The sequence below is a fragment of the Pelodiscus sinensis genome, chromosome 23 (assembly GCF_052426305.1).
Source record: "Pelodiscus sinensis isolate ZL-2025 chromosome 23, ASM5242630v1, whole genome shotgun sequence".
NCBI classification, from domain to species: Eukaryota; Metazoa; Chordata; order Testudines; family Trionychidae; genus Pelodiscus; species Pelodiscus sinensis.
This window is the reverse complement of record NC_143074.1, coordinates 6598316-6618485: the sequence shown is the minus strand read 5'-3', so window position 1 is coordinate 6618485 and position 20170 is coordinate 6598316. Positions and strand designations below refer to the sequence as shown.

Genomic DNA, 20170 nt, shown 5'->3' with positions numbered 1-20170 from the left:
CAGAAAAGAGCTCAGAGAGTCAATGCTCTCCAGAGCCTCCACCCAGCGCTTCTGATTTCCCACCAGTAGATGTGCCAGAGGAAAGTGCAAGTTCCCTGCAGTGGAACAACAAGAGGACATTCCTCCTAATCCAGTGGGTGGTTGTGCCAGTCCCTTTATATCCCTTAGATCTATTTTATCCTGGGTAATCTTCCCATTGTCTAATCTTCACTTTGACAATATCTTACCAGCAACAATGCTCACGGGTCCATTATGTACTGCGTAATCAAGCTCTGGAAGTTTATATGGATAATGAGAACATCCACAGTCCCGTCAGACAGGATACAAATCTAGAAGTGCTCATGCTGCAGAGCACAAGCCAACAGCTCATTGACAGGGAAGAACAAAGGAGGATGCTGTAAAGACAGGTAAACCCGCATAGGCACAGCTGACCTCACGACTTCAGCGCCAAAACAGAAGAGAAAGGCTTGCATTCTCACAGAGAAATAGCAAATATTCCATGTGTGTTCCAAGCCACCAAGGGCCAGATTTTCACAAGTATGCAGGCATCTAAAGGGACAGAAAATCACTGAGTAGGAGTTCCAGAAAGACTAGGCATTCAATTCCTATAGACATTTAAAAATCCAGCCCTCAGCCTGTTGGGACAGGACCATCTTTTCCTTCTGTTAGTACATTTCCTGAGATAGCAGGGGCCTGGTCCCTGACTGCGGATCCTAGAGCAATACAAACAAACACACTAGGGATGTGAACGACTAGTCACTTCCCCTAGCCCTTGCTGCCTCTATCAGAAAGAGGCAGCAAGGGCGGGGGACACAATGAGGTGCTTCAAAGGTCCATGCGGCTGTCACTTTGAAATGCTGCATGAAGCCCGATGCTAGGCTCCCTGTGGCATTTCAAAGCGGCAGCGCTGCATGGAGCCTGGGGTCAGCTGGGGACTCCCTTGTTGACTCAGGCTCCATGCAGCACTTCTGCTTTGAAATGCCACGAGGAGCATGGGGCCAGCGAGGGACTGCTTGAGGCCCCCCCCTGCCCTGTGTTCCCTGCAGCACTTTTGCCTTTGAAGTGAAGCATTACAAAGATGGAGGTGCCCTTATCGACTAATCCAATAGTCACTTAAAATTGCATCGATGATTCAAGTAGCCAATTAATCTAAATTTAACATCCCTAAACCGCACAAACCACAGTAAGAAACTGTCCCCGGTTCACTGAGTCATTGTCTGGGCAGTTGTTTCAGCCCAGAAAAACACACACGGAACTGAACTGATTTTTAGATAGCTCTTTAAGATCCCCAGTCATTCACAGAATCTGTGACATTTCCAAACCTACACATCCACTCTACACATTTGAAAACAAACACATACAACTCTTACTTTCCTTCATTTAGCTCCCAAGACCTGTGTTTACTCTTGCACTAGCGATGCCTAGCGCCCAGGAATGCTGCCGTAGCAGGAAAAAGAATGTTAAAAACTCTGGTCTTGGCTCAGTCATTGTTGTGGAACAGACAAAGATACTGTATCCACAAACAAACTGATGTAGGCAGAGAACAACATGGCCCAGGAAGGGACATGGAAAGGGGGCTCAGGCAGAAGAATGAGAGATCAGCCACATAAAAATGCACATGAGAGATGGACCAGAACCAAAAACCACAGGACAAAACCACAAACTATGTAAGGGACCTATGGATCCTAACCAGAATGCTAATCTTTAGGCCTATCTTTAATGCACACACACACATACAAAACATAGAAGAGATGCGCCAGAAGCAAAATTCACAAAGCGGACTGCCACTGAGCTCCAGGGAACTTTGGGTCTCACAGGCTCCCAGTTAACAAAGGGAACCAAACACGCCATATCCTTATCACGCATGCAGCTTAAGCCAGACAGAGAGACGTGGAGAAGAGAAGGGAGAAGAGCAAATGTTATTCTGGAATTAGAGCAGGGCTGGACAAGGTGCGGTCCGGGGGCTGGATCAGGCCCTCCTAACACTTTGATCCAGCCTGCGAGCTGCATCTGGCCCCTTTCTTGAATTTCCAGGCAGTGACTCAGGCAGCAGGATCCTATTTACATGACTTATGGATCATAGTCGCAGCGCTACCCTGGCAGGGGCCAGTGCCACGAGCCCTTTAAATAGCCGCAGCAATCCTAGGTGGCTGCCAGGCAACATGGTAGCAGCAGGGCCGGGAGCCCTTTGCTATGTTTTTAATTCAAAGCCTCCAGCCCCCGACAACTCTGTGGGGAACCTAGTCCCCAGCCCTGCCCCTTTCATCCCAGGCTCTGGGACCACGTGGCCCCACCTGCCAAAAATGATTGCCTACCCCTGAATTAGAGCATACACCCATATCATTATTCAAGAATCGTTACTGCATTTGAAATTCACATCCCATCTTAATCTGAATGATCTTTGACAGCAGCCAAGCCCTGATGTTTTTAATCCCTTTCTGAATTGTTCTCAGCATTCGGTCTCAATAAAATCATGTAGCAGGGAGTCCCACAGCTTAAATGAGATGATGTACAACAGCTGCTTCCTTTTGCCAGCTTTACATTTCCTGACTTCCAACTTCACTGGAGGGGAATAAGACAGACTGACCGAAAAAAGAGACTGCCCTTATGAGGACATTTCACCCTCTCAGGCGTCCATCCAAAGTCTATGTCAGCTCTCTGACGCCAGTGCCGAGAGGACCTAGCTGCAGTTCCTAACTAGAAGTTGTTTTTTATTCCCCCATTTCCTTTGAATTAAATGCTCCATGTAATGTGTAGCCAATTCTAAACCCTTCGCAGACTGTAGAAGGGATAGAACCTGTTCGTTGCAATCTCCGGTTTAAGAACCGCGTCCAAAGCACACTGGACACAATGGGACAATTTTGTGACAATTTTCTTCCACTATCTGATCTGAGGAAGTGGGTCTGGCCCACGAAAGCTCATCACCTAATAAACCATCTTGTTAGTCTTTAAAGTGCTACATAGTCCTGTTTTTTGTTTCAGCTACACCAGACTAACACGGCTACATTTCTATCACTATTGGACAGAATGGGAATCTCTTTGTTGTCATCAGTGGATTTTGGATCAGGCCCTTAATTTCTATGCCTGTGCGTTGCATGACAGGTCCTGCTCTGAGTCTGGAGGAGATAGCGAAAAGGCAGGAGACCCTGACAGAGCTGGGACCCAAGCAATGAAGTGGAGCAGAAGCCGCTAATGCGCCTCACGGAGCCGCAATGTATTGACACAGCTAACACTGTCCAGACTCACATAACCCGCTGAGAATCGCTGGGAAAGGCCAATCTGGAGGCAACAGAAGAGAATGCGACTTGCCTCCTTCCCAGGGTGAAATCCCAGGCAGGTACCAGTGGGAGGGGAGAATAGTAACACAAACAGCCTGTTTCTTAGCCCTCCACACTGTCTCCCCCATCCCCACTTCGCACTGTGGCTTCACTGCTGACGCCCAGCAGCGTTAAGTGAGCATGGACTCAGCCCCAGTGTGGTCAGCATCTGCTGTGCGCAAGGGGTGGGGGTGATGTATTGCAGCGTGGTTAGATCAGAGTGGAAATGTTTGTGAAATCTCCCTGACGTGAGTAACTCTGGAAGTCAGACGAGCCCCCGCATACACACAAAACATCCCCTCTCCTATGGATAAAAGTGCTGGGTCAGGGCAGCATGGTCGGCTGCAGCTCTCTGTGCAGGCTCACCAGCCCCGCCCCCCCCATCTCCTCAGAGGTCAAATGCCAAGTGGGTGCTTTGGTCCCTAATGGGGCTCTTAAGGACTGACACGTCTTGCCAGTTTCCTCTCCCTAGGTTTTGGCAGTTGCGTGACCAGGGCTTTTCTGAGATGCCTTTTGACAGTTTGGGTTGGTATGCAGGGTTCACACCAAAAGCAGATCAATGCCCCTGAGAGCCTGGGAAAGGAGAGATTAAAACTCCTCAAATGCCCAAATCCAGTACAGGATATAAGGTTTAGAAGGCCTGATTCACCTCTCTCTAGGGCGTAAATCCAGAACTGTCCCATTGATGTTCTTGGGCCTGACTCTTTTTCCACTGCTGTAAATAAAGAGTCACCCCGCTGAATGCAACAGGCCTGCTCTGCCTCTCCTTCACATTGGGGTGTCCATCAGGAGTAACTCCACTGAAATGAGTGGAATTACAGTGGCACAGGGCTGGCCAGAGGGTTGAGGCAGACCTTAGAAAAGCCAGCGACTGGCCCCTGCCAGCTGCTGACTTGGGCTTGCAAAACTCAGGTCCCAGAGCTTGGGCAGAAAGAGCCCTGGAATTCTCCTACTCCACAGGGTCGGAGAACCCAGGCGCCCGCCCAAGCCCGGAAGTCTAACAGCAATGAAACAACTGAATGCCCCGTGAGCCCGAGTGAAAGGGCCCGGGCCATTCCCGGGTGTCTAGCTGCCGTGTAGACACCCCACTAGAGGAGGGAAGGCTGGAACAAGCATGTCAGTAAGCTATTGTAATTCTCTGCTCCACATCTGCATTCGCAATGCTCACACTAGTGGGACTGAAATGAGCAAAGGAGCCAGTTTGGCAAAGCAGGCAGCATGTGAAAGCAAGCAGCTCCACAATCAGCTGGGCTTCCCAGCCCTGTGCTACTGATTGTGAAAACATGAACATAATTAGACAAAATACGCACCAAAGATTTCAGAGCAGCCTGCTCACCCAGAGGCAAAGAGCGGGCGTGTAATAGGGAAAGCCCTGTTGGTTGGTTTCTGCAACACTTGCTAATGAAGCAAGGTTGGTGGCTGAGCAAACACGTTCAGTTCGCACCTCTCCAGGGATCACTGGATGTTGTGGGAAGCCCCATCCCCCTACTAGCCAAGAATTTGCTCTCAGGGTAGACAACACAGGCTGCAGCCACCACTGCTTTCAATTTGTTCTCCAGAATTTCTCTTGTCTGGAGAAAGATCCCTTTGCTGTGATGCAAACCACCTCCGAGCCCCAAAATGGCCACTCAGGCAGCCAGGATCAAACCTGCCAACCAGGACCAAACATCACAAGTAAGCAAATTCACCCAAACCCAGGCTGACGCAGTGCACTCCGAGCACATACTAAAACTCAGAATAATTTCAAAACTAAGGAAGCAATGCTATTTATTGCATCCTTCAGTCCTTCATGGTCCTTCATCCACTCTCTGCTAGCCCCACTAGCTAATTACAGTGCACAGGAACACACTCTGCCAGCCTGCCAGGGCTCTGGAGGTGGCGGGCAGTGTTCCCTGTAAGGTGGCCACCCAGGAGAAAGTCAAATGCCACGCAGCTGATTAGCAGAGTGTCCACAGCTGGCAGCATGTGTTTCTACTAGTGGTGCACCTCTGCACTTGCTTTTGGGGCACATAATAAAATGTATTATGCTAATGGATGGGAAAAGTTAGAGGTAGCAGGTCAGGGAGATCCACTCTTTTGGATAAGCATAGCTTCCACAGTTATAGCTAGAGCACTGGCTATGTGATTTTTCTCCTACCCATGTTCTAAATCAGGGGCAGGGAACCTTTCTTGGATTGGGGCCTGCTGACCCACAGAAAAGTCAGTTGGGGGCTGCACATGAGTGAGAAGCAAAAAAAAAAAAAAAAAAAAAAATCCGCACTGACATGGCCCCGAGCGAGAAAGAGAAAGACACTTCCCACACTGCCCTCACGTACCAGAGCCTAGGAGGCCCACGTTAGCAGATTGTGTGCTGCAGCCCTGTGGCGGGGGGGGGGGGGGGGATCCCTGAGCCTCGGAGGCCAAATCCAGGCAAGCCATGGGCTGCATCCAACCCCCGGGCATTACGTTCTCCCTCCCTCCATTCTAAACCATTGGGAAGGTCGGTTTCACACACAAAAGCAGGGACAGAGACAGGGCAATAAAGTGCTACAATGCAGAGACTGTGGTATTTACACCTCCAAAGTACTCAGATTGTCACTGTTACTTTTGGCCCCTGAAGATGGCTAGTGAGGGGGATGGAAGCCCTCTTTGGACATCACTGCTGATATGAACTGCAAATTAAAGCAGTATGTCTCCTTAAGGGCCTGATTTTTTACAGCAAAAAGACTCAGATAAGTTTCCATGTGTTTTGGATAAGTGAAGTGTTGGGCAAACCATGCCAGCGTCTCCATCCAGCGCTAGGCCTCATTTGCTTTTCACTGAGCCACACTCTGTGTTTCTCTCTCCAGGGTGTGCACCTGTTTCAATGGAACATCAATAGGCTGGAGATGTGGCACTGACAATGGATATCTGTGCCAGGATGATCTATCTCGGCATTAGAGCAAAGCAGCTGATGTTTAACCTGCGCTCTGAAGCTTTTATGAGACAGACTCTCCTTTCAACCACCCGGGGGCTGCCCCCTTGCAGTAACGTGGCGTGGCAGGGATTTAAGGGAGAGGAAAATGCGGCTTTACAAATGCAGTCCAGTTTTGCAGAGTTTAAAGTGCTAATTCTTCAGGGTTAGATCTGCTTGAACAGGCTGCTGGGACTGGGGTGCAGAATCTTGAACAGAATGTCCACGTATAAAGTTTAAAACAAAGCGTGTAAGCAGGACCCACTGAGAAACGGCTTCACAGAATCACAAGGCTTGACAAAGCCCTGGCCGGGTTGATTTAGTTGGATTGGTCCTGCCTAGAGCAGGGGGCTGGACTTGATGACCTTCTGAGGTCTCTTCCAGTTCTATGATTCTATTCTATGATTCTAAGGCTGGAAGGCACATTGAGGGTGTGTCTAGACTACAGAGTTTTGTCAACAAAAGTGGACTTTTGTCAACAAAACTGTACCTGCGTCTACACTACCGCTGAGTTCTGTTGACATAACGTCGACAGAACTCAGCAGTTTTGTCGACACTGGTAAACCTCATTTTACGAGGCATAACACCTTCTGTTGACAGAGTTTCTGTCGACAGAAGGTGTTATTGCATGTAAACTGTCCTTTGCGTCTACACTACCATGTCGACAAAGCAGCTTGCTTTGTCGACAGAACTCAATGTAGTCTAGACGCTCTTTGTCGACAGAAGTTTTGTCGACAGTATCTGTCGACAAAACTTCTGTCAACAGAAGCCTGTAGTCTAGACGTACCCTGAGAGAACATCTAGTCCAGTCCCTCTCACTCATGGCAAGGCTAAGCATTATATAGACCATCCCTGGCAGGTGTGTGTGTAACCTGCTCTTAAAAATCTGCAGTGATGGAGATTCTACAGTGTCCTTCGGCAGCTTAGGCCAGTGCTTAACCACCCTGACAGATAGGAGGTTTTTCCAAATGTTGAACCTAAACCTCCTTTGCTGCAATTTAAGCCTATTGTTTCTTGCTCAGAGGTTAAGAACAATTTTCTCCTTCCTCCTTGTAACAAGCTTTCATGTACTTGAAAGCTGTTATCATGTCCCCTCTCCATCTTCTCTTCTCCAGACTAAACAAACCCATTTTTTTTTCAGTCTTCCCTCATAGGTCATGTTTGCTAGACTTTTAATCATTTTTGTTGCTTTGGTCTGCACAAGTTCTTTTTCAGTATGCTTGTCAAGCAAATAATCATAAAATAAGAAGAAGTGAGGAAAGTTCTGAGGAAAAAGGAAACTGGACAGGAGAAATCCTGGGGGAAGAAAAAAAAACACCACCCACAACAGAGTTGTAAAAGTTCCCCAGGGAATTTTGGGAAGATGTCTGACAAACGTCATAGGTGAGCATCCAGAGGACTCGAGAAGGGCAAATACAGTGCCAATCAAGGGCAATAAGAACAATCCAGGATTTTACAGACTAGTCAGCTTAACTTCAGTATCTGGAAAGATAATGTAGCAAATAATTAAGCAATGAATTTGCAGACACCTGGAAGATAATAAGGTGACAAGTAACAGCCAGCATGGCCTTGTGAAGAACAAATCACGGTAAACCAAATCATAGCTTTCTTTGATAGGAAAACAAGCCTTGTGGATGGTGGGAAGCTTTTGATGTAGTGTATCTTGACTTTAGCAAGGCTTTTGATACTGCATCACATGACCTTCTCATAAACAAACTAGAGAACTATAACCTAGATGGAGTTACTGTCAGGTGAGTGCACAACAGTTTGGAAAACTGTCCCCAGAGAGTAATCATCAATGTTTCACAGTCATGCTAGAAGGCATAACGAGTGGGGTGCAGCCGGGATTAGTTATGTTCAATAGCTTCGTCAGTGATTTAGATAAATGGCATAGAATTTGTAGACTCATAAAATCTGCAGACAATACCAAACAGGGAGGGGTTGCAAGTGCTTTGGAGGACAGTGTTAAAAATCAAGATGACCTGGGCAAACTGGAAAAATGGTCTGAAGCAAATAGGATGAAATTCAATAAGGACATACACAAAGTACTCCACTTAGGAAGGAACAATCAATTGCAGGCACACAAAATGGGAAATGACTGCCAAGAAAGAACTACCGTAGAAAGGGCGATGGGGCTCACAGGGATTCATAAGTTAAATATGAGTCAAGAGTGTAACACTGTTGCACAAAATGCAATCGTCATTCCAGGTTGTATTAGCAAGACTGTTGTAAGCAAGGTATGAGAAATAATTCTTCTGCTCAACTCCATGCTCATTAGGCCTCAGCTGGAATACTGTGTCCAGTTTTGGGGAAGATGTGGACAAATTGGAGAACCTCCAGAGAAGAGCAACAAAAATGATTAAAGGTCTAGAAAAAAATTACCTAAGATTGAAAAAAAAAAGATAGTTTTGTTTAGTCAGGAGAAGACTGAGAGGGGACATAACAGGAAGGAGAAAACAGGAAGGAGAAAACAGGAAGGAGAAACAAACAGGAAGGAGAAAAATTGTTATCCTTAACCCTGAGGAAAGCACAAGCAGCAATGGGATGCAGTTGCCGCAAAGGCTGGCTAAATTGGACATTAGGAAATATTTCCGGGCTAGGCGGTTAAGCAATGTCTTTGTAATTTCTGCTAGTGGAGATTTTTAAGAGCAGAGCTTAGACAAACACCTGTCAGGGATCGACTAGATAATACTTCGTCCTTCCTTGAGTGCAGGGGCCCGGACTAGATGACCTCTGGAGGTCCATGATTCTATAGGATTCTATAAACTGAGCAGAAAGAAAAGGAATAGAGATTAAAGAAACAGATATTAAAGGACTCCTAGAGTGGCCTTGGAGGAAATCTGCTCTTGGGGCTAAATCATGCATTATCAAAGTTTGGGCTTTTGTGCACATTTGGCCTTACATTGGAAAATACATCAACAGATTTAATGTTCTGTACCAAAAGATGCAAATAACCCCAGCAAGATGGGTGTTTGGGAAATTTCTATCACTTAATTGTGTTGCCCCTTTGCTGGCCCCTAATTTCTTCCTCCGCTCTACCCAGCCCTTTCTACTGACTCCAAAGAAGTTGCACAAGTGTAAATAGGGGCAGAATTTGGTCTTAACATTTGCTGTCTGGGAGCCCAGAATACTATCGGCTTGGAATGTTACACTGACCAGGCAGATGTTCCAGACAACAGCCAGTCTAGCGATGTCAAGTAAACTCCTGGGTGGTTGCTAGTTTACGTTGACAATGTGATGTATTTCTCTGAAACATGGTTTATAAATACCTCATGTCTGCCTGTTGTGGGATGCAAAGCAAGAGGCAGCTTTATAGTGCAACTGGGCACAGGCCAATCTGGCGATCTGTGCTGGTCAGGAGTTGCAGACATTACAAAGAAATGGAATTTTATTTTGTCCTTAAGGAAGGACCTTGTTCCCTCTGGATCCACGATAGAAGCCCGTTCTCCCTCGAGGACATGCACTGTGGTGACCTTCTTTGGCCAAGGGGAGCTGGGTGGCATTCCTAAGAGTCCTTCAAAGACACCCCTGGATCATCCATGGGGCAGGCAGCCCAGCAGTACAACACACACTTTTCCTTGGGGCTGACCAGGCTGTCTGCACTTGTACCAGTTCCTGCTAGACTAGTCACTGAATTTGAGTTTTAGGTGCACCACCTTTGATTGTTAACTGCCGGGCCTGCAGGCTGGGTTCACAAAGGATGCTGCAGGAAGCGGTGTTGATGACTCATTAGGGGGTGCACTTCTCTCAGAATCTTTGCCTGGGCAAGGCGTCACTGCAGCTGATCCATGAATGCATCACAGACAATTGATCTGACAAATGTAGCCTTTTCCTGCCTACTAAAACCCCACGGCAGATCCCAGTCTCCTCAAATGTATTCACCTCAGAATTACTCAATGTGTTCATGGAAAATCAAAGTATTCAATGCAGTTTCTTCCTGATTTATTATAAACTCTGTGGCCTGACTGAACAGTTCTTGGCAAATATTCAGTAGTTATTATTTGAGCTGAGTCGTGATTGGTCATGTGGGATTGTTTTCTTTCCTTGCCTGGGGGAGCGCACAAGACCATGCTGTGCTCATATGGGTGTGTGCCAATTTAAAATTTGGTTTCTGTGACTCCATGGGCATGCACATTTGAAACTGCCTGTTTGTGAACCTTCACACCACTTTAACTCAACTGGGAGACCCTCTGTGGAAAGTGAACAACAAAGGGATGTCAAGAGTCCATGGAATTTTTGATGGAACCCTTTATTTCCATCTTATCCCTTTCTACAGAGATGCTATGCAGCTGGAGAGACCTTCCCCCCTTTTCGGGAAGAAAAATAAAACCAAAGATTTGACCACTTGTGATCATTAAAGGTCTCACTTCACCTTCGGCATGACTGTTAAGAACGGCAGCTTTGCTACTATGGTTCTTTTGTTCTTTTATTAAAAGAAAGTGTGGTGGTGGGGTGCACCGTTAAACACTAACCACACTTCACCTCAGAGGGGCTGTATTGCACTAGGGATTGAAAAGAGGGGAGTGTATTTCATTGGGGTTGTCTTGGGATCATTGAGATTGAAAGGTGCTGTCCAAATGCATGATATTTGACTAGTCATCCTTCAAGAGCCTTGTGCGACTGCAGTGCAGGAACCTAACACAGCAGAAGCAGTGGTGTGTGTCTCCCTCAAATGCTTGAGCTCTTTCTAACTGCATGGAAATACACCATCATCTGGTACAGGAATTAAAAGAGCTGAGTTTGCCCCTCCCTATGTCTCCTTCAGTTTTTGGCCTTTTCTCTCAAAATGTGTTTTAAGGCTGTGGCTTTTAAGTAGGTGGCAGAAGGATTTGGTATGTGGAATATTTTTATGAAGCTCTCTGTTCCCTCACCTTTCATTGTTTTCCCCTTTGGACTATCTCCTTTAACATTCCACTCACAATACTCTTCAGAGGCGGAGACTGTATTTGAATAACTATGCCTAAAATATGTTCTCCAGCCCAAGGCCCTTAGACTGGGAAACAACAAACATCCCCACATCCTAAGTGTCTGCATAGGAATTCAAACAGGTGTTTGTGAGCTGGTGGTCATTCCCTAGAACAGCTTGAGACACACAGCCAGCCTCAAATGACCTTCTTCCTTGGAAACATTTACATTACGTGACATGCCTCGCTGCTAGCTAATTATTTTCCCACTTTAGGCTATACATTTACAAAACAAGGCACTGGCCATCTCAAGCTTGATTTGAAGAGCCCTAGAATGGGTTGTTTTCCTCTTTTCTTTTGTGTATTTTGTTTGGTTTGTTTGGTTTTTGTGTGTGTTTTACAAGTCTCCAAAAGCTGAGTGCATGTAGAGAAAACACTTCCTTTGATGGGTCTGCCCTTGCGTGAATGATTATGAAATATTTAGAATGGGGGTTTCAAAAGCCCTCGGTATTGGCCAACTGTGTTTCTATTGAAGACGGCGGTAAAACTACCACTGAAGCCAATGGGAACAGAGCCAGACCAATGAACAGCCATCTGCAACCTCTCTTTCCTTCCCGCTTAGTGTCCTATACAGAATTAGTTTGGAGGTCTTAGTCCAGTTCCTTGTGGGGAGGTACCCTCTCTCAAAACTACAGCCAGGTTTGTTGGGCTGTTCCAGTGGAAAGACCTATGACTAAGTAGGCCACGAAAATTGAACATCCCCTACCAGTGCCTTTCACTGCACAGGTCACACAAATTATTTTCAAAACAAAACTATATCAAATATCTGAAAAGAGACAAAATTAAAACACTCCCCCTACCACTTCTCAGCTGCTACCAACGAGATGACATTAACCTATTGCCGGCATTGCTCCCTTTCCCTTTCCAGTGTTTCCTGAGGTAGCAGGGACAGGCCACAGCCACCAAATTGGTAGACATACTTGGATGAACCGAAAGAAAGATGAAAAAAGACCCTGATGCTGAGGCCAACTTAGAAAAGCTTGTGCTTTTCTAAGGCATCCTTTTTGTCCTCCAGCTGTGATATGCAGACAGCTTATTCTTAAGCAGGCATGGCAGGCCTTCCTGAAGTATATGAAGTCTAGCATACTTCCACTCTTGCTAAGTTACATACCTTGTTACTGTATGTTAGGCATCAAGGCTCCCTCAAGGTTTTCTGGCTCTCTATCCCAACCCCAAATCTGTCTTTGCCCCAAGGTACAGAACTGTGCAAAATTCTGTACATAAGTGCAAACACGCGTGGCTAAATTTTCTCTCAGTTCATAGGGAAGCATACACGATATGGGGCAGATCCTCCTTTCAATGTGTCTGTCTCTAATTCTCACAAGAATCAGAGTCAGATCTGACATCAAGACTGATTTACCAATGACACGCCAAACTAGTCTCGAGGGGCACCGGCAGCTGTCCGTAAAGCAACCAGGGAACCACTGGTTTAGAACAAGAAAAGAAGACATAAAGCAGTATCCCTATGTCACAGCAAGTGCTGTATGGACCTAAAGCAGGTGATGATGGGAAACTCCCAGGCACAGCAAAGGAGAATGAAAATACTCCCAGCAGAAATTCAGTGCCTTTCATGGGACAATGCTCATTGCCCCTTAAAATGTTTGTGCAGCTGAAGGTCTCTCCACATGCTGGAGGTCCAGGTGGACACTAATGACTCTCCGAGCCTCAGGCTGCATTACTGGGGAGTTTGGTTGACAGGGGGCAGGCAGACCTACCTTTTTGGTCTTGACTGTTGAGGTGCAGCAGTCTCCACCATCATAGTTGCAGAAGGCTCGGTTGTTGATGGCATCACAGTAGTTGTCCCCCATGAAAGGCTAAAAACCAAACAGCATGAAGAGGCTGAGAATATGGCTGTGGACCTCATTGAAGGATCTGGCACTTCTATTGGTAGCACCAGACTTTTCCTCTTAAAAAGTCACAGACACGTTCATAAGTCTCTTACAAAGACACTATGAAGCAGCTTAGGCCCAGACTTTTAGTACTGGTGCAAATTCAAGCATTCCTTTGCAGTGCTGGAAACCCACACACATCAACACTGAACCAGGGCAGGAAAATCAGGAGGTAAAATTGGCAAGTCTAGTTTTACCTTCCAAATAAGCTATATGCAAAGAATAAACCAAAAGCATAACTGGTGAGAACAGAATTAGAATTGTCAGGCAAGTTATCTACTGGGTGTAAATTGGCATAACACCACTGACTATCATTGAGCTATAGTGATTTACACTGATGCTGGCTTTGGTCCATAAAAGCTTTTTTGTTTTAATTATTGAATATGCTCCAACAGTTGCACAGACAAGGGATTTCTTTTAAAAACAATGATTTTATTTTGACAAGGTCACTTTAAAAATGCTGTTATTTGGCCAATCTCCCAGTAAACCTGCTGATTCATTTACTTATGTGATGCACCTTTCAACACTAGAACACTATTAATAGGGACTTCTTGAGGAGTGCACTTTTTACCTCCATTGGAATACACAAGAAGCAGGGGGCAGAGGCTATTTGGAGGGGACAGACTGGGAAAGATAATAGCTATTTTGCTTTGCTAAGACCATCGTTGGTTGAATCATCTGAGGGGACTGAACCTAGACATCTGTTTTTAAAACAATGTGTTCCTACTGCTTGAGCTAAAAGGCCAGATCTGCTACTTTAGCTGCAGTTTTAGACTCAGGCCAAGTCTACACTGGAGCTACGTCTAGACTGCATCCCTCTGTCGACAGAGGGATGCAAATCAAGCACATTGAAATTGCCAGTGAAGCAGGGATTTAAAGATCCCATGCCACATAAGCATAAACATGGCTGCCGCTTTTTTCCGAGACGGAGTTTTTTTGGAAAAAAATGGCAGTCTAGATGCGGATCTGTCGAAAATAAAGCCTTTTTCGACAGATCCTATATTCCTCAAAAAATGAGGTTTACAGGATCTGTCAAAAAAAGGCTTTAGTTTTGACACATCCACGTCTAGACTGCTGGGTTTTTTTCGAAAAATCTCCGTTTAGAAAAAAAGCGTCATCCATGTTTATGCTAATGAGGCACAGGATATTTAAATCTCTGCTTCATTTGCAATTTCAATGTGCCTAATCTACATCTCTCTGTCGACAGAGAGGTTTAGTCTAGACACACCCTGGGAGAGATATTTGTCGTAAGATAAGCAACTCCAACTATGGCAATAGCTTAGCTGGAGTCGACGTACCTTACATTGAATTTTTGCTGTGGTCCCATTGTGGGAAGTTGACAGGAGAAACTCTCCCATCGACTCTGTGGAGTTCTGGAGTGGACAGGGGGCACCATCAGCATTTGATTTAGCAGGTCCTAACTACACCCACTAAATTGAACCCCAAAAGATCAATATCCAGAGTTTCGGTCTCCAGGTAAATGTACAAAAGGCCTCATAAACCTCTATACGTGCCATTAGAAGGGTACAAAGAGTCACACTATGTTAGCTTGGGTTACACTTCAAAAAGCAACAAAGCAAAGTCAAGGCTTCTTGTAGCCTTTATTAAGCAAAGCTCCCATTGCTATCATTGCAGGGTCATGGCCCATTCTTGTTCTCTAGAAAGAGATAACCAACATCCAGGGACCATTAATGCAGTCATTAATGCAAAGGGAGCCAGTCAGGCAGATGAACTATTGGGTACCAACTCTTCTGCTATTTAAGAGGTATTCTTACTCAGGTAGACTGAGATGATGCAGTAATTTACCAAATGCCATTATTATTATCATGCCTTTTTCTGCTTTTTCTTTGCCATTGTTGCTAATTACCAGGATCTATCTATGTCAATAGAAAGTGGGGTGAGGCTGCTCCGCTAAGGTTGAATGCAGCTTAGAGAAGAGTAGTGGTACATATATAACTTGGTTCAAATGAAACTGGGAAACCACCATGGATAAAAACAGAGTGTGGTCACAGGATCACTTTGTTTTTGGATGACTCCATGTAAGGAGACACCACCATCAAAGCCTGCAACTTGCATGCTCTCTTTGCAGATGTTATCACCACAAAGAAGGCAGTTTTCTAATGCAGAATGGAGAAAGAAGTAGCCTCTGTGAAATCGAGGTTGGGACAGAAGCAGCTAAAAGAGTAGTCAGGTCCCAGAAAGGAACCAGTTCTTTCATGGGGGGGAGGGGAGGTAAGGGCAAGCGAGTGCCTACTTTCCAGAACCTCATTGACATGGGGTTTGAAAGCCCCCTTATTATGGGTAGGTGGATGAAAAGCCAAAATCACTGCCAGGTGGACACTCCCATTGTTGTACATGTAGGGGGGACTGTCTGAAAAATACAGCAAGAGATACTGTTGATGTGGTATCTCCTCACACCTGGGGTATGTACTCCCAAAGTATGCAAAGGAGCTTGGGAGTTTTTAAAGAGGGCAAGCCTTTGTCAGTTGAATCAAAACCCAGCCTGCTGTGCATCAGGGTGCAGTGCCAGAGCTCTGTAGCCATGAGGTCTCCGTATGGTTACAGCTAATGCCATAATACTGGCCGAGGCCTTATCCAGAGCTGCCTGCAATGGCAATTTGGCTACAAAATGTCTCTACTGCTCTACAAAATGTCTCTCTGGGTATGTCTAGACTGAAGGGCTTTTCCGGGATACCTCTGGTATCCCGGAAAAGCTCTGCTGTATCCAAGGAACGCGTCTGCTTTTCTGAAAAAAAAATGTCGGAAAAGCGGACGCGTTTTGTTGGCATCCCTGTAAACCTTGTTTCATGAGGAAGAAGGGATGTTCCAAAAGAGAGTTTTTTCCAAAATTTGGCCCCAGGTCGATGGGTCAAATTTTGGTAAAGCCTCTTTCAGAAGTAAATCAGAAAAAGATATGCAATTTGTATACCGCAAATTGAGTTTCTTTTTCTGATTCATCTTTGTAGTCTAGACATAGCTTCTGTGAAATGAACACCCAGAACTCTTCCCTGGAGGCTTTTGGCAAATTGTCTTAGCCCTCCCCCTTTCTAACTGTATTTCAATGATGTCCCCATCTCCAGTCCTTCCTCCAGCTATTTCCTAGTCATTCCTGCTTCAGCTTCACACCTGGTTAATCTTGCTCCCAGGGACGTCCTTAGGATTTATGGGGCTCTATGCAGTACTATGAAACTGATGCCCCTATGCCCAATGGCAGCCCGGGGCATGGGGAATGATTTTTGAGAGATGCAATTTTTATAATTTTCAGTGACACACTTACAAAATACGTTAAAGTAAATTTTAAACTAAGGTCCAGTAGAATTAACACAGTAGATTTAGAAATGGAGAGTATGTACTGGGATTGGCAAATACCTTTCAAATGGCTTCATTACATGTGAATGGCTCTTTCCTGGTTCTGCTAATAGCTCTGGCAGGCTTTTCTGCTTTTACGTTAACTAGATCCTCTCTGGAGGAAGCAGAGCCATAGGACAGAGATAAGAAGGGATGGGTGCGTGGACAGTAAGACCCAGTGGTGTCCCAAATTTTCAGGTGCCCTTCGCAGCTATATATTCTGTGCATGGGTAAGGACAGCCCTGCCTACTCCCCTTTTCTTTCCTAATGTTTATCTCCTCTCCAAGGCTCATGGCAGAGGAGTGTCCTGGACCTTCAGAGACTTCAATTTTTAGTCAGATGCAGCACATTTTATCCCCTTCAAAATCAAGGCAAACAACTGGAAGCTTTTCTGACTGGCCAGTGATGACTCTCCAAATCTGTAAAATGCCCACGAGAGCGGATTCAAGTCAGTTCCAAGCAAAGAGTTGTCCACCTTAGTTAGACGCTGTACGGCTCATCCAGTCATCAGCTGTCATTGAGCACTGCTCAGCTCTACAAAAAGGACCCTTTCTTGCCAATAGATGTCAGAACTGGTGCAGCTGAAGACCATTTAACTGCAAGTAAAGACAAGGCCAAACTGGGTTTGGCCATTCCCCAGAAGCAACACTTTAAAACCGACTCCGCTGCATGCGTTGTTACCACCCACCCTAGAAACCCTAAACGGATCTGCTTAGTGAATTAACTCTCATGCTCACATCGCAGGCCTTGATGCAGTGAATCAGCGCAGGGTGCGGATACCACTTGAGTCCTGCTGTGCAGACAACGCTCTGGAGAAGGAGAGAGAAAGAAATGGACAAAGACAAAGAAATCAGTGAGCAGAAAGTGAATGTGCTGGCATATATACCCCTAACCTCCTGAACTCTCCCACTGTAGTTCTGTTCCTAACATCTCTTGTATTTTCAAGGCAGGGCAGTCCTCCAAGTATTTACAAGACGTGCTGGACTCGACACTTGCAATAACAGAATGTTTGGGATTAAAATAATATTTAAGGTTCTCTTGAAACGTCATGTTCAGTATTTCCCTTATGGAGAGGGGATGTAGCAGGGAAAGGCAAACACAGCATCCAGGCTCCAGCAAGGGAGACATTTAGGAACGGTTTGGGGCTTCTTTCTTGCCTCTGCACGCTGCACAAGCAGATTGCTGGGGCAAGTGCTGGGGGTGAGGAACTGTGGTAGCTCTTTTGAGAAAAAAAAAAGGCTTTTAGAATGGAATAGAAAATGTAAACCTTTCTGTAAGTTTTCGGCATCCTTGTTTATATTTTAAATATAAACCACCCAAGGGTATGTCTACACTTGCACCCTCTTTTGAGAGAGGGATGCAAACGAAGACATTCAAAATTGCAAATGAAGCTGGGATTTAAATATTCCGTGCTTCATTTGCATAGTCGTGTTATGGCGCTATTTCGAAATAGTGCTATTTCAAAATAACAGACGCTGTTAAGATACGATTATTTCAAGAAAAAACCCTTCTCTCGAAATAACTGGTAATCTGCATTGTATGAGGAATAAGGGTTATTTCAAGAGAAGGGTTTTCTCTCGAAAAACCGCATCTTAACAGCGTCTTATTTCAAAATGGCACTGTTTCGAAATAGTGCCATAATGCAAATATGCAAATGAAGCATGGAATATTTAGATCCCGGCTTCATTTGCATCCCTCTCTTGAAAGATGGTGCAAGTGTAGACATACCCCAAAATAACCCATACAAAAGGCCACATCCGCTATTACGTTTAGAGCAATTCAAGAGGAAGCCTAATGATTTTAGCCTCATGAAATATTATATGACTTCCAAAAGCTGAAAGGACCAGTCCTGGGCAAAACACAGAGATTTCAAAAGCTTCTTCAAGCCTGTTAGGTCAGCATTATGGAGTGGGAGAGCTCCCAAGAACAGGTCTATTTCTGCTGACATTCTCACTTTGAGTTCCCAGGTGTCACAGACTCGAGGGCATTGTCTTCATTAGGAAAACAGATACATTCTCGTCTCATGCTAGCTAACAAATGGTTACTAACATGGGGTACTGCGCTAGGGAAGACACAGCAGGGTGTACTGAACACGAGGCCTTCCACACAGCCTCCTGCAATCTTCAAGAATTTAATCTGCCTTGTCCTCACGTGGGTTTTACATCATGTTAGGTACTATGCCATAGCTACCATGAGGTAAAAATACCTTTTTTTCCCCTACTGGAAACACACCCGGGCTATGTCTAGACTGCAGGCTTCTTTCGAAAGAGGCTCTTTCGAAAGCATCTGCAGGCGGATCTTTCGAAAGAGAAATCCGCTTTTTCGAAAGAGAGCACCCAGCGAGTCTGGATGCTCTCTTTCGAAGACGGCCTCTTTACATTGAAGAACACCTTCTTTCGAAAGAGGAACTTTCGAAAGAAGGCGTTCTTCCTCGTAAATTGAGGTTTACCGCCATCGAAAGAAAAGCCGCGTTCTTTCGAACTAATTTCGAAAGAACGCGGCTTGAGTCTGGACGCAGGGGAAGTTTTTTCGGGAAAAGGCTACTTTTCCCGAAAAAACCCCTGAGTCTGGACACGGCCCCAGTGTGGTAACAACACCCACAAATATGGAGGCTCAAGAGGAAAAAAAGGGGAAGCCGAACTCTGCAAATGTCACAAAATGGTTGAGAGTTTGGATAGTCTGTGGGCAGAGAGGGAAAACCCAGAGGAACCAATGGCAATTATTATTTTTCTAAACCAGACCCCCTCTACCTAAGAAAGACCATACTGGAAGTGAACTTAGTAAGGAGTACTATACTGTAGTCACACAGTGCCATATGTTGCCTTTTGCTCCCCACCCTTCAGGAACATCCATCAGTGCCAACACTCATCTGAGAGGACCAGTTTCATTAACGGCGGAGGGAATCGCCGTACGCAGCTAACAACGCTGACGCCATGGCTGGTTTTGAAAGGCACGCCAAGGGGCATTTGCTAAACAGGTGGGGTTGCAGTGGAAGCTTAGGAAAGAAAGGAATTAACATTGAGAACCAGGACTGTGGCATGAGCCATCCTTTCCCCTATTTATCTGAGGGCTAATTTAATCCATCTGCAGGAGAACTTCGGTGTGTTTGTACAGTTTCTGTCATTTGAGGCTTACCTGACGTGTGCGAGGAAAAAGGACTTTTATACTATCAGCACAGGGCTATTTATCTTTCCGACACTCTCAGATTTTCCACTATTAGTCAGCCCTGCCTGTCCCACCAGTCTCACAACAGGGCCCATCTATGTGAGAGGGGGAAGAGGCCTGGGAAGCCGGCGGAGGAGGGGGGAAGCCAGTGTTGTTTTTCCTATCAGCATAGGAGACAGCAAGGCGCAGGGGTGCCACAGAATTAAGTTTGCTTCCACTGAGCTCTTAGACATCTAGGGTTGCCAGATACTTTCACACAAAACACAGAACATGGCGGGACCAAAGTTGTTGAGCACAACCCCTGTCCTGCGATAAAAACGGAGGACCAAAGTTGGTGAGCCCCCCCCAAAAAAGAGGCATTGCGCCTTTAAATCCCATGCTCCCCAATCCCCCCGCCCCCGCCCAACGTGGCAGGGGAAGAAGGATGTCCCCACTGGCCTTCCATTCGAGAAAAACAGAAAATACATGTCCAGTCTACATGTCCAGTGTTTTCTGGGTTTTTTTTACTGGATAGAGGCCACAAATACCGGACGGTCTGGGCAAAAACCGGACACC

At 45.7% G+C, this 20170-nt stretch overlaps 1 protein-coding gene across 2 annotated transcripts in view; it reads right to left on the bottom strand.

Annotated features, from left to right (window-relative positions):
- PAPPA (pappalysin 1) overlaps positions 1-20170 on the bottom strand; it is a 243954-nt gene that overhangs the window by 8066 nt on the left and 215718 nt on the right. For both annotated transcript variants that reach the window (XM_075905988.2, XM_075905990.2), the window contains exons 21-22: positions 17188-17259; positions 12929-13027 (exon numbers count right to left, since the gene is read on the bottom strand). In XM_075905988.2, coding sequence (XP_075762103.2) covers positions 12929-13027; positions 17188-17259 — 171 coding nt within the window. The remainder of the gene's footprint in view (positions 1-12928; positions 13028-17187; positions 17260-20170) is intronic.